At 45.6% G+C, this 15000-nt stretch overlaps 1 protein-coding gene across 1 annotated transcript in view; it reads right to left on the reverse strand.

The window, feature by feature from the left end:
- LOC143276577 (cyclin-dependent kinase 6-like) overlaps nt 1-15000 on the reverse strand; it is a 61040-nt gene that overhangs the window by 12515 nt on the left and 33525 nt on the right. Inside the window, exon 3 of the mRNA XM_076581169.1 lies at nt 14132-14267. Within this exon, the coding sequence (XP_076437284.1) occupies nt 14132-14267 (136 nt within the window). The remainder of the gene's footprint in view (nt 1-14131; nt 14268-15000) is intronic.

Consider the following 15000-nt stretch of genomic DNA (forward strand, 5'->3'; position numbering starts at 1 on the left):
ATGCAATCAAAGCATTAAAACGCAATAAGGCAGCAGGACCAGATGGCTTGATAGGAGAATTCTTTAAGAACAGTTCAGAACAAATCACACCTTTCCTTGTTAAGTTCTTTAATTTTCTTTTTGATCGCGGTTTATTTCCTGATGAGTGGTGTCTATCAATTATACAGCCACTACATAAGAAAGGTGACTTGAATAATGCTGATAATTATAGAGGTATATCACTGTTGAATATTTCTAGCAAGTTGTACAGCTTTATTTTGAACAAACGCATCACACAATGGATAGAAGACAATAACATTATTGGGGAGGAACAAGCAGGCTTTAGGGAAGGTCACAGCACATTCGATCACATTTTCACCCTTGTAGCTATGATACAGAAACAATTAGTAAGACATAGAAAATTATATGTAGCCTTCATTGATTTTCGGAAAGCCTTCGACTCAGTGTGTAGGGACAAATTATGGAAAATACTGCATGAGAATGGTATAAACGGTAAGGTTCTAAAGGCCCTGAAAAGTATATATAAAGTTGTCAGTGCAAGAGTTCGCACGGGTGGTGACGTAACTGAAGCTTTTCTGTGTCCACGCGGTTTGAAACAAGGGGAGGCTTGTTCACCAGTTCTTTTTTCACTATTAATTAATGAATTAACAAAAGATATTCTTCGAAGTGGCAGGCATGGCATTCAGCTGTCGCCAGACTTTATTGAGTTATTTATTCTTCTTTTCGCAGATGATGTTGTTTTATTCTCTGATAGCGTTATTGGTCTCCAAAATCAGTTGAATGTGTTATACAGAACATCAGAACGACTTGATCTAGTTGTTAATTTAGATAAATCAAATGTAGTTGTTTTTAGAAATGGTGGGCATTTATCTTTAGCAGAAAGATGGTCATTTGGAAATGAAACATTGCAAACTGTTAACATGTATAAATACCTCGGAATTTATCTATCCACAAGACTTACGTTCTCTCATTCTCTTAAAGACCTCGCAGATCGAGCAAGAAAAGGAGTGTCAGCAATAATAAAAGTACTTTGGTCCATTGGAGAACATTCACCACAGGTATTCTTTAAGATGTTTGATTGTCAGATACAGCCAATACTGATGTACGGGTCTGAAATATGGGGTTTAACTGCTGATCAAGAATACACTGAAAGAATTCACTTAGCAGCATTGAAACGTTTTTTGGGTGTGAGTCCAAAGTCACCTAGACACTTGGTATATGGAGAAACAGGAAGATACCCACTTTTTATCAATGCTTATGTAAGATGCATTAAGTTTTGGCTTCGAATAGTATGCATGAACGAAAACAGATATACAAAAAAAGCCTATTATATGTTATTATCTCTGCAAAGTCAAAATTATGTTACATGGGCGTGTCGTGTTCGTAATGTTTTATATATGTATGGATTTGGCTTCGTTTGGGAAGCACAAGGTGTGGGGAATGTTAAAACATTTATTTCAGAATTCAAACAGAGACTAATTGATTCTTCCACTCAAGAATGGCATACTGCACTCGAAGGTCACGATTTCTTTCAAATGTATGCAAGATTCAACCAAACTATAACTCCTAAAGCTTATATATATCAGCTCAGGAATGTTAACTTTCGAAATTGCCTTGCTAAGTTTAGAATGGGTATGTCTCCAATTAAACATAGTTATTTACAGTACAAGCCAAATTTGAATAAAGCTGATAGTTGCTGCCCTTTTTGCTCCAACACGATTGAAAATGAAATACACTTTCTGTTTGTATGTCCTAAATATACGGAATTGAGATACGAATTAATACCGCTTAAATACTTCAGAAGCCCATCATTGTCCAGACTCTCTTCTATCTTAGCTAGCGAAAATTCTGAAACAATCTGGAAACTGTCAATGTATATCTATAAAGCACTAACTTTGAGGAAAAAATGCCTTAATGATATGTAAATGAACACATGTTGTATGCTACATTTTGCTGTGACTCCTGTTGTTATGGGCCAGAGGCCTGACAATTAAAACATTTTTTGACTTTTTTTACTTTGACTTCTCTCTCTCTCTCACACACACTCCCTCTATCTCTCTCTCTCACACACCACCTTGCGCCAGGGGAAAGGAGACATAGAAAAAAGAGGGAGAAAGACAAGACGGTAGAAGAAAGAGAGGGTGGTGGTGGTGGTGGTGGTGGTAGACGGGAGAGGGGTAAGGGGTGGGCGTGGGAGGGGTGGGGGGGTTGCTGTGCGTGGGTGGAGATATGTGGGTGTGAATGTAGTCAGTGGCAGATTACACAGAGGGTTGTTGTGGTGTTGTTGTTGTTGTTGTTTTTAATGCTTGCTGGCTTTTATAGGGTGGGCACTCCTCGCATTCGAAAATACACACAGACACACACACACACACAGTCACACAGATGCACGCACGCACAGTCACACAGATACACACACGCACAGTCACACAGATATACGCAAGCGCACAGTCACACAGATACATGCACTCTCTCTCTCTCCGTCTCTCTCTCACACGCACACACATAGTCACACAGATACACGCACGCACAGTCACACAGATATACGCAAGCGCACAGTAACACAGATACACACGCACACACACACACACTCTCTCTCTCTTTCTCTCTCTCACACACACATAAACACACACACACACTAACACACACACACACACACACACACACACACACACACACGGTGACACGTCCATGAGTCACACCCAAGCTTCCTGCTCTCCCCACACGTGCATTATATCTAACCTTCCAGCCTGCAGTCTCCACAACTCTACAAGCAAAGGCATGTGGCACACACACACACACACACACACACACACACACACACACACACAGAGTGACACGCACACACACACACGCATACACACACTGACACACACACACACAAACACACACACACAGAGTGACACACACACACTGACACACACACACACACACACACACACACAACATTCGCAGCCATCACTGGCACATGCTGTGGTGGGGAGAGAGGTGGGGGATGGTGGCGGAGGAGGAGGGGTGCGGGGGGGGGGGGGGGGTAAAAGAGGAAGGAAGGTGGGAAGGGAGGAGAGAGAGAGCGGGGGTGGGGGTGGGGTGCAGAGAGGGGGCAGAGAGAGAGAGGGAGAGAGGGAGGGAGGGAGAGAGACAGAGAGACAGACAGAGACGAAGGAGAAAGTATGCATGTGTGCAAGCGCAAGTGTGTTTGTGTGAGAGCGAGAGCGAGACAGAGAGAAAGAGAGGGTGTGTGAGTGTGTGTGTGTGCGCGCGTGTGTGTGTGTATGTAAGGCCGTCCGTGCGTGCGTCTGTGTGTGTGCATGTGTATACACATGTGAGTGTGCGTATGATGAGGAAGATAAAATTAAGAGAGGGTGGGAAAGGGAGAGGAGAGGAGAGAGAGAGAGAGACAGAGACAGAGAGAATGTACTGTGAAAATGTGTGAGAGAGAGCGAGAGCGAGATACAGACAGATCAAAAGTTTTATTTGCCCACTCAAAAAAAAAAAAAAAAAAAAATTATTTCAAAGCCACACCAGTACAGATGTTTTCACACTTTCACAGTAGACTCTCTGTATGAACCGGAATTGTGAAACCCTCACTGTGACCCATTCTGAGAGTCTTCGATTCTGCGATGCCACTGTGGCCCCCGTCAGTCAAACGTGGCACTAAAAGTAGACTGGTCTGGCAGGTGAATGAATGAATGTGTGAATGTATGGGTATATGCCGGCAGGCAAGCTTGGTAAAATCTACTTTTAAATATGTCGAATAAACAGTGACAATGACAGAGAGAGAGAGAGAGAGAGAGAGAGAGAGAGAGAGAGAGAGAGAGATACAGACAGACAGACAGACAAAGGGGAGAGGGAGGGAGATGGTCGGCCGAGAATGCGCGCGCGCGCATGTGTGTGTGTGTGTGTGTGTGTGTGTGTGTGTGTGTGTGTAGTTGTGCGTGCACTTGTTTGCATGTGTGCCTCGTTGCTACACGATAATGATGTATCAATATCCGTATACATGCATCTTATCTATAAACTGTGAGTAATACCAGCAAACACATATATACGTATCATGAGTTATCATCATGCGCATAAAGTCCAATGCATTTGTGTCCCAATGTTAAAAGAGGTAGTGTGTGTGAATGAAAGCGGTTGCAAAATGCGCGTGTTCGTGCATGTGTGCAAACGCGCGCGCGCGAGCGGGTGTGTGTGTGTGTGCATATGCGAGGACACACTCGTATTCAGTTGAAGGGAAGAGATACAAGAGTACAATGACTGCGAGATCGAACTGAAATGAAATGAAAATGAAATTATGGTGCTTAGAGCCTCGCCGACCACGAAGGCCATCTCAAGGCTATCGCCACGTTAATAACTACTACAAGGGTAAAAAACAAACAATTTAAACGATTCACCACTTCAAACTTTCCACTCAAAGTTTAAAAAAAAAAAAAACTTCCATAGTTTAAAACCTTTAAATCTGATTAAAAATGTTCACTTCTTTCAAGAAGTCCATCAGCGTCCACGGAGGGACATCACGAAACAAGGTCTTCAAAGAAACCGCCGTGTAATATCTGTGTCTAAACAACAGTTCCTGTACACATTCACACGCATGGAACACAGCTGGGTATTGTCATGAGCATACTGTGTTTCACATTACACACACGCGCACTGACGCCCCCCAAAACCGCACAATTCTTCAAAATATTCACGTACCAACAACCAAACACCTTCACTGCGAACACAACTGTTCAAACTCTCTCACACTTTCATTCATGGTAATCAAGCACGCCCTCACTCCCAAGCAGCTACGTCATCCAGTTTGCTCAATGTGCACACGAACACGTTTCTGGATGTCGTAATCTATCGCCCACTTCCGCTGTGTCCTTCTGTCCCCGATAGAACCATTGCCGACATGTGGACGAGCGAAATGATGAATGACATATATATATATTGTGACCCTTTTTTGTGCTTTTCGACTCTATTTTGAGGACTTATCGCACTCAATTCTGATAAAGATTCAGTCGTAATTAGTAACGTGGAGCCATATATTCCACGGTCCACAAAGTCGTCTGCTATGACGTGTTGGGCCGATCCGAGTGCTGCCCGTCTACCCCCCCCCCCCTCCCCCGCCCCCCCTCGTTTAATGGCCCCCACATCATGCTATGGTTTTAAAAAAAATTTTAAAAACAATAATGATCATTATTATAAGATAAATGAATAAAAAAACATGGCAGCAAGAGTCGACAAGTGTCGGTTCATGTTCATTGTAACATAATATGGGTCATTTGGCAACGTTTTTATTTTTATTTTTTTAATCCAACAACAACAAAAATCACACACACACACATGTAGCTCTTGATTCGGAGGTTGGATTACACGCTACAGGTCATTTCTTTTCATGAGCATAGGATGGAAACAAACCAGTTGTGCTTCATCCTCCTTTTTTTCCCTTTTTCTTTCTTTTTATTTTATTTTATTTTTTTCCCTCAATATAAGAGTTCGTTCATGAGTTCGTTCTTACAAGCCAGCATTGTAAAAGTACCAGTAAAATACACACACACACACACACACACACACACACAGAGAGAGAGAGAGAGAGAGAGAGAGAGAGAGAGAGAGAGATCGTTTCAATAGATTCCAGAATTTAGGATACTAAACTAGGAAACTACCTACACCCCCTGCTTGCATTCACACACACACACACGCATGCACGCACGCACACACACACACACACGCACGCACGCCCACACACTCTCACACACACGCACACACACATACACGCAGAGAGAGAGATCGTTTCAGTAGATTCCAGAATTTAGGATACTAAACTCGGAAATTACCTACACCACCTGCTTGCATTCTCTCTCTCACACACACACACACACACACGCCCACACACACACGCGCACGCCCACACACACGCACGCGCGCACGCTCACACACACACGCACGCTCAACAACAACGACATCATCATCCAGGACTCCCCCTTGGAATGCCAAATGGACTACCCGGTCCCACCTAACCCGGACACATATGTACCCAGTACTCCACCCCCTTCGAGTCACAAAAGCCTCGCCACCCCAAGACCTGAGCAGTCGACAACAGGACCTGAAGGGCCTTCAGCCAATACTCAACAGGTCGTTAAACTGCACGACTCCTCCTCGACTCCATTTCTGTCCGTCTTTCGACCGGTCAGCGGTCAGGGGCCGTAACTCTCACGTTTGCTCGTATACTTTTTTTGTTCTTTTGTGTGTGTGTGTGTGTGTGAGTGTGTGGTTGGTTTGTTATTGTTGTTGTTTTTGGTTTTTTTTGTAGTTTTCCATAAACGTGTTTGACCGTTTTTACCCCAACCTCCAACTCTCTCTTCTCCCTCCCTCTGAGTCTCTCTCTCCCCCCCCCCCTCTCCAATTCTCTATTCTCCCTCCTCTCTCTCACCCCCCTCTCTCTCCCTCCTCCCTCCCTCCACCTCTCTCGTTTGTTTGTTGTGTTCTCTCTCTCTCCCCCTCTCCCTCCCTCCTTCTCTCTTCTCCCTCCTCCCTCCCCCACCCCCCTCTCTCTCCCTCTCTCTCTCCCTCCTTCCCTCCCCCCTCTCTCTCCCTCCATCTCTCTCTCTCTTTGCCCCATCAATCACGCTGCGTATACTTCTTGTCTGGGTTTTGTCTGTCTGTCTGTCGGTCTGCCTGTCGGTCTCTTTTCTATTCCCCCCCCCCCACCCCACCTCTTAAAAACTACATCTCTGTCAACTGACATTAATTTTCATCAGCGACAGACTACAAGTCTTCTCTTCGCCAGAAAGAAGAACTGCTCCGTTTCCATCACACGGGGACGCTCGTTGTGTTGACATGTACCGGTAACCCCTCAACTCCCTTCTTCCCCCCCACCCCCCCCTCCCACACCAACCCCCTCCACACCCCCGGCGTTTTCGGCTTTGCTGTTGACAGTCAGCAGGTATTGATACACGTGAGCCAGTTAGGCTCTTACCTCTCCCTCTCTGCCCCCATCTCACTGAAATCTCGATGTCAGTTGAGAAAACAGACAGCCAGGCAGACAGACATGCATGCATAATAACCTGCCTCTTCCCACCCCTACCGTTTACAAAACATACCCCGCAAAATGAACATAGTTCTTAATCCTAACCTGTCCCTCTCTGCACCCCCCTCCCCCCCCGCCCCCCTCTCGTCCCCCCTCCCTCCCCCAGCAGACTGAAATCTCGATTCTCAGTTGAGAAAACAGCCAGCCAGACAGACAGACAGAGACAGACATGCATGCATAATAACCTACCTCTTCCCACTCCCACCGCTTACAAAACATACTCTGCAGTTTGAACATAGTTCTCAATCCTACCCTCTCCGTCTCTACACTCCCCCCCACCCCCCATCCCCACGGCCCCTCTCCCTCCAAAACACCACCACCCCACCCTCTCACATGACTGAAATATCGATGTTAGTTGAGAAACAACGACAGACAAGACCAGACACGAATTATTCTGCATCTCTACATTACATGTCTCGTCCTCGTCTGCCTCCCACCACCTCACACCCACCCACCCACTTTTATAATCCACACCCAGCAGTTTAACCCCCTACCCCATATAGCCCCCCCCCCCCACCCGCCCCACCCCCCATCCTCCCCTGCCCTTCTCCCATCCCCAATCCTCTCTCTCTCTCACACACACACACACACACTGGCTACTTTGTGTATCAGGGTGAACAGAAGCTTGCTCCGAAGCCTGAAAACGAAACCGCTTTCGCAACAAGAGCCGTGTTAGCTTTCGCAACAAGAGCCGTGTTAGCTTTCGCAAGAGCCGTGTTTAAATACTGATTATAAAACACTTTGGAAAACACTAAATAACAGACCAAACTAGTCCTTTTTAGACTGAAACAGACGCTACAGGGTATGTTGGGGGGTGGGGGGTGGAGGGGGCCCGGGGGGGGGGAGTGGTGGGGGATGAGTGGGGGGGTTTGGGTGGGGGAGGGGTGAGACAGGGAACACAAGAGAGAGAGAGAGGGAGAGAGAGTGAGGAAAGAGAGAGAGGGGGGAAAGAAAGAGAGAGAGAGAGGAGAGAAAGAGAGGGAGGGAGAGAGAGAGAGAGAGAGTGAGAGGGGGGGAGAGAGAGAGGGGGAGAGAGAGAGAGGGAGAGAGAGTGAGAGGGGGGGGAGAGAGAGTGAGAGCGGGAGAGAGAGAGGGGGAGAGAGAGAGGGAGGAGAGAGAGGGAGAGAGAAAGAGAGGGAGAGAGAAAGAGAGGAGAGAGAGAGGGGGAGAGAAAGAGAGGGAGAGAGACAGAGACAGAGAGAGATGGATGGATGGGGGGAAAACAGACAGACAGGGTGGGTGGGGAGCTTATTTTAAGACTAAGACAGACAAGAGGAGACAAGAAAGACCGAAAGAGACAGACTGACAGACAGACAGACAGACAGAAAGTGAGCCCACCAGCACAGCATACCTTTCTTAGAAAGACAGACAGGCAGACAGACAGACAGACAGAAAGTGAACCCACCAGCACAGCATTTCTTTCTTAGAAAGACAGACAGACAGACAGACAGACAGACAGAGACAGACAAAGTGAACCCACCAGCACACCATTCCTTTCTTAGAAAGACTGACAGACAGACAGACAGAGACAGACAGAAAGTGAACCCACCAGCACACCATTCCTTTCTTAGAAAGACAGACAGACAGACAGACAGAGACAGACAGAAAGTGAACCCACCAGCATACCATTCCTTTCTTAGAAAGACAGACAGACAGACAGACAGAGACAGACAGAAAGTGAGCCCACCAGCACAGCATACCTTTCTTAGAAAGACAGACAGGCAGACAGACAGACAGACAGAGACAGACAAAGTGAACCCACCAGCACACCATTCCTTTCTTAGAAAGACTGACAGACAGACAGAAAGAGACAGACAGACAGACAGGCAGTTAACCCACCAGCACAGCATTTCTTTCTTAGAAAGACAGACAGACAGAAAGAGACAGACAGACAGACAGACAGAAAGAGACAAAGTTTGCCCACATGCAAAACATTCCATTCTAACCAACCCCAACTTCTTTTTCTTTTTTACAAGACCAGTACACAGCAATCCTGCTAACCAGCTAATCCCCCCCCCCCCCCCCCCCCCCCCCCCCCCCCCCCACTTGCCGATTACTACTGCTTATCGACAGCTCACCAGTAAAGGGGGCCAACTGTTCAATACCGCCCTGATTCCGTTCCCCTTCACCTTTTACACTTGGTCACACATATACACATAGCGCACGGGTCAGCGGCGTGATCCTCAACTCTCAACCCCCCCTCCCCTGTAAAAGTTGCTCCACGGTCAGTTTTGCCCCTGGCTTTAAAAAAAATAAAATAAAAAAAAAGCTTTTCTTTCTATTTCATTTTCTTTATTTCTCACTTGTTAACTATGTATTTATGTTCTAATTTATTTATTTATTTGTCAATTTATCTATTTGTTATTCAGTTTATTTATTTGTTTGGTATGTTTTTATTCCTGTATTTATTTTTCAAAACCCAGAATTGGCTAGATATTGTTTTCACAGCTGGTATCGACAATGTTTCGAGAACCTAAAAACTGCACAGCCCCTCCCCCCGCCAACCCAAGCCCCAACCTTATCCCCCCTCCCCCTTCCCATCGACCACACACACACACACCGTCCATCTCAAAGTGCTGTGCCAGAGGGGGAAAAAAAAAAAGCACCACTGTAGTGACTCAACTGCAGGGCAGTGTCTCCTCTGGTGGGTGGCCTCTTGGAAGCCTGTCACTTGTGGCGACACCAGCGCTGTGGTCCGGCAATGTGTGTGCCAGCGGCGTGAAAGTGACGCCTTAGCAGGAAACATGACACAGGACAGTGGAAAGGGGGGGAAAAGGAGGAGAAAAGAAAGGATAATAGTTCTAGAGAAAGAAAGAAATTAAAACTGGATAAGAGCTACAGCAAAGATCAAACAAACCTCTGCGTGCATGCACACACACACACACACACACACACACACACACACACACACACACACACAGAGACAAACACACACACACACACACACACACACACACACACACACACACGAACGAACGCACTGTAAGAAAGTCACACACACACAAACACACACAAAATGAAAAGGTTACACACACACACACACGCGCGCGCGCGCGCACATACACACACATAAAAAGTTACATCAAGCACCGCATTAGGTCACTATGCTTGCCATATTTCCTCCTGCCACCCCACCCCCCACCCCCACCCGTACCCACCACCCCCATCATGCACACTCCCAACCCCCCTGGGTTCGTGTGTGTGTGTGTGTGTGTGTGTGTGTGTGTGTGCATGTGTTCGTGTGTGTGTGTGTGTGCATGTGTTTGTGTGTGTGTGTGTGCATGTGTTCGTGTGTGTGTGTGTGTGCAAGTATACAATGAGTTTGTAAGTGTGTCACTCTGTGTGTGAGTGTGTGTGTGTGTGTGTGTGTGTGTGTGTGCAAGTATACAATGAGTTTGTAAGTGTGTCACTCTGTGTGTGTGTGTGTGTGTGTGTGTGTGCAAGTATACAATGAGTTTGTAAGTGTGACTGTGTGGGTGTGCGTGTGTGTGTGTGTGTGTGTGTGTGCAAGTATACAATGAGTTTGTAAGTGTGTCACTGTGTGTGTGTGTGCGCGCGAGCGCACACGCATGCATGTGTACATGTCAATGTGTGTTAGCATATTACGATTACATCTCAATGTCACTTCTTTCAGAGAAAAAAAAATTTAGAATTGAAAAAGATTTTTAGGGCTAGGCTCAATGCTCTATGTTGTTGAAGTGTTTAATGCTGGCCTTTAAAATAGTGGTAAAATGTATAGAACTATCAATTTCTAAATTGCATGTATGTATGTATGTATGTATGCATGTATCGTGCCCTATGAATATGTCTGAATGAACATAGATAGGTTGATATAATTACAGATGCTTAGATAAATAGATAAATGACCAGATAGATAGATAGCATGTGTATGTGTGTGTGTGTGTGTGAAGAGGAGCACAAAGAAAAAATCATGAACAGAAGAAATAGGAGGAAAAATATTGAAAAAAAATAAATAAAAAGGAACAAGAAGAAATGAAAAAACAACCAAAAAACAAAAAACAAAAAAAAAACCCAGAAGAAAGCTGATGAAAACATACACCAAAAAATTACCATGGGGCAGATCTGCTGTGGGGAGGTACCAGGAGTACCCCAGCACCCAAGTGGACAAACTACGGAGTGGGCACCGCCTCAGAGTAAACACCTACCACCTGGGCCCCTCAGGTAGGTAGGCAGGTGGGTAGGCACACATACACACACACACAGCACACACACACACACACAGAGTACATACATACACACACAGACAGCACACACACACACACACAGAGTACACACACACACACACACACACACACACACACCACACACACACATACAGAGTACATACACACAAACACACACACAGACACACACACACTCACACAGAGCACATACCAACATCCAACTCGGACACACACACACACACACTCACTCACACACACACACATACCAACACCCACCAACAGACGTACAGACAGACAGATACACACACACCACAGGCACACACACATACAGAGTACATACTCAGACATACAAACACACACAGAGCACATACCAACACCCAACCCCCCTACACACACACACTCACATATGTACACACACACACACACACACACACACACACACACACAGAACACATACCAACAACCACCCCAGACACATGTGCTCACTCACTCACACACACACACACACACACACACACACACTTAACCACCACCTCTATTGACAGGCAGCCAGAATGAACGACAAGGTCTTGATTAAAGGAATCCACGAGATTACAGCAGTGACTGTTCTGCTCTGAGACCTCTCTGTTTGACCAAGGCGACTGCAGCACTGCTGCGCTTAACTCACTCAGTACGGCCAGTCCTCTCTTCTCCTCTACACAGACCCCTTGGATGTCCAGTGGGTGTCTGAATCAGTGACCCAACCTTTAGCTTCCGTCGTCAGAATTGTGGTATTCTTTGTCAACATTCACCTCTTCAGTATAAGAGCCTTCCGCTTGCAATATTTTGATGATGGTAATCAGGGTGAAACGCCGTTAACGTCGTCTCTTTCGCTGTTCGTATGGAGAGAGTTAAATGTACACACCTGATTACTATATAAATGCTAGTACACTATATCAATGCTAGCAAAGTACCACAGTGTAAAGGATTCTCTGTCAGTTCCCCCCCCCCCCCCCCGCTTGCCCCCTTCTCTTGTGTTGGGAGTTAAAGAATTTAAATTTTCTAATCAATCTCACAACTCCTACACGATTGAAGTATCATTACTTTTTTCCCCCTACTTTTTTTTCTCTCTCTCAGACAATGGGGACAGCCACTTTTTGAAAAAAAAAAAAAAGAAAAAAAAGAAAAAATAAAGAAAAACAATAACAATAATATTGAAAATAGGGGAGAAAATAACAATGTCCTCCATGGTTTGCAAGCAACTGAGGCAAGAAAAAAAAAAAGTCTTATAACTTCTCAGTTCTGCGTTGTGTGGTTGCCATGCACAAAAAAACAAACAAACCAACAACAAAAAACAAAAGAGAAGAAAGAAAAAAAAATCACACACAAAGCAAAAAAACTTAATCTTTTGTTTACACTTCAATCAAGTAAACACACCCCACCCCACACCCTTTTTCACGCCATTGAAACCACACACATGCTCAGCTCCGAATAAAAGGGCTAACAGAAAAGAAAAGAAAAAAAAAAATTATGCAAACAAAAAGCTAGACAGACTGCAGACAGAAAGCATGAGAAGCTGTATGAAAGAGTGTAGTGCAGAGATCTGACGAGGCAAAAAGGAGCTCGTTCCATGTCCAGAGACAAAAAAAACAGCGACTGTTGAAAGTGGAGCGTTTGAATCTGAGAGCACGGAAACAGTGTCAATCTGAAGCTGATTGCAGGACAGACAGATGGAGTGTGGAGGTAACGGTAAAGGCAGTCAAACAGATAGAAAGGGGCAGATTTGTAAATATAAATACGTACCAAACTTGTACTTTATTCTATGTGAGAATGAGAGCCAGTGGAGAGCATGCAAGAGAGTTGTGAGTTGTGACGTGCTCGTCTCTTTTTCTGTCCAAGGGCTTCTGAGTTCAAGGGCTGCAACTCCCACATTTATTTGTAAGAGTGGGCTTTTATCTGTATGACCGTTTTTACGCCACCATGTATGCAGCCATGCTGCCATTTTCAGAGGTGCGCATGCTAGGCATGCTCTTGTTTCCATAACCCACCGAACGCCAACATGAAATGCACGACCTTTATCATGCTTATATGATCATGGAGAATCTTTAACATGCTTATTTGACCTTCTGGAAGCATATACACACACAAAGGAGGTTCAGACACATGCAGGTCTGCACAAACATTACGTTTGACCTGGAAGATCAGAAAAATCTCCACCCCCACCAACCTACCAGGTTTGCTGAAGCCAGGAATCGAACTCGGGGAAACTCAGGATGAGAATCCAGCACTCAAACCACTCACCCACCACACCCATCAAGTCTGTACTATAAGAAAAGAAAATTGAACACACAAAAAAAAGACAAAAAAAGAAAAAAGTAAAATCAAGGCGGACTTCTAAAGAGCCATCACAGAAAGTGTGTGTTAACCTTTGCTCTTGCCATTTTCGGTATGTGAATGATGGGCGCAGTAGCCGAATGGTTAAAGTGTTGGACTTTCAATCTGGTGGTCCCGGGTTCGAATCACGGTGACGGCGCCTGGTGGGTAAAGGGTGGAGATTTTTACGATCTCCCAGGTCAACATATGTGCAGACCTGCTAGTGCCTGAACCCCCTTCGTGTGTATACGCAAGCAGAAAATCAAATACGCACATTAAAGATCCTGTAATCCATGTCAGCGTTCGGTGGGTTATGAAAACAAGAACATACCCAGCATGCACACCCCCAAAAGCGGAGTATGGCTGCCTATATGGCGGGGTAAAAACGGTCATACACGTAAAAGCCCACTCGTGTATATACGAGTGAACGTGGGAGTTGCAGCCCACGAACGTAGAAGAGAAGAAGAAGGTATGTGAATGAGCATTTCCAAGGCTGAAGTCATGGCAGACAGCCACCACCTACCTTGATGCGGTCGGGGCCCAGCCCAGGTGAGGGGCACTTGGCCAGGTAGGTGGCCAGGTCGTGCTCGATGTACTCGAACACCAGGTTCAGTCGGATCTCCCGGTCTGTGATGGTGTTGTGACTCACGTCCAACAACCTGCAACAGTGAGAACTGCTTTTAGTGAGAACCGCTTTTCGTCAGACAACATACAGTGAGAACCGCCTTCCGTCAGACAACGTACAGTGTGAACCACCTATCATCAGACAATGTACAGTGTGAACCGCCTTTCGTCAGACAACGTACAGTGAAAACTGCTTTTCATCAGACAACATACAGCGTGAACCACCTTTCGTCAGACAACATACAGTGTGAACCGCCTTTCGTCAGACAACATACAGCATGAACCACCTTTCGTCAGACAACATACAGTGTGAACCGCCTTTCGTCAGACAACGTACAGTGTGAACCACCTATCATCAGACAACGTACAGTGTGAACCGCCTTTCGTCAGACAAAGTACAGGTGTGAACCGCCTTTCGTCAGACAACGTACAGTGTGAACCGCCTTTCATCAGATAACATACAGTGTGAACCTCTTTTTCGTAAGACAACGTGCAGTGTGAACCGCTTTTCGTCAATGTCCATCAGACAACATACAGTGTGAACCGCCTTTCGTCAGACAACGTACAGTGTGAACCACCTATCATCAGACAACGTACAGTGTGAACCGCCTTTCGTCAGATAACATACAGTGTGAACCTCTTTTCATCAGACAACGTACAGTGTGAACCGCTTTTCGTCAGACAACGTCCATCAGACAACGTACAGTGTGAACCGCCTTTCATCGGACAACGTCCATCAGACAACATACAGTGAGCCACTCTTCATCA

Source organism: Babylonia areolata, chromosome 32, assembly GCF_041734735.1.
Source record: "Babylonia areolata isolate BAREFJ2019XMU chromosome 32, ASM4173473v1, whole genome shotgun sequence".
NCBI classification, from domain to species: Eukaryota; Metazoa; Mollusca; class Gastropoda; order Neogastropoda; family Buccinidae; genus Babylonia; species Babylonia areolata.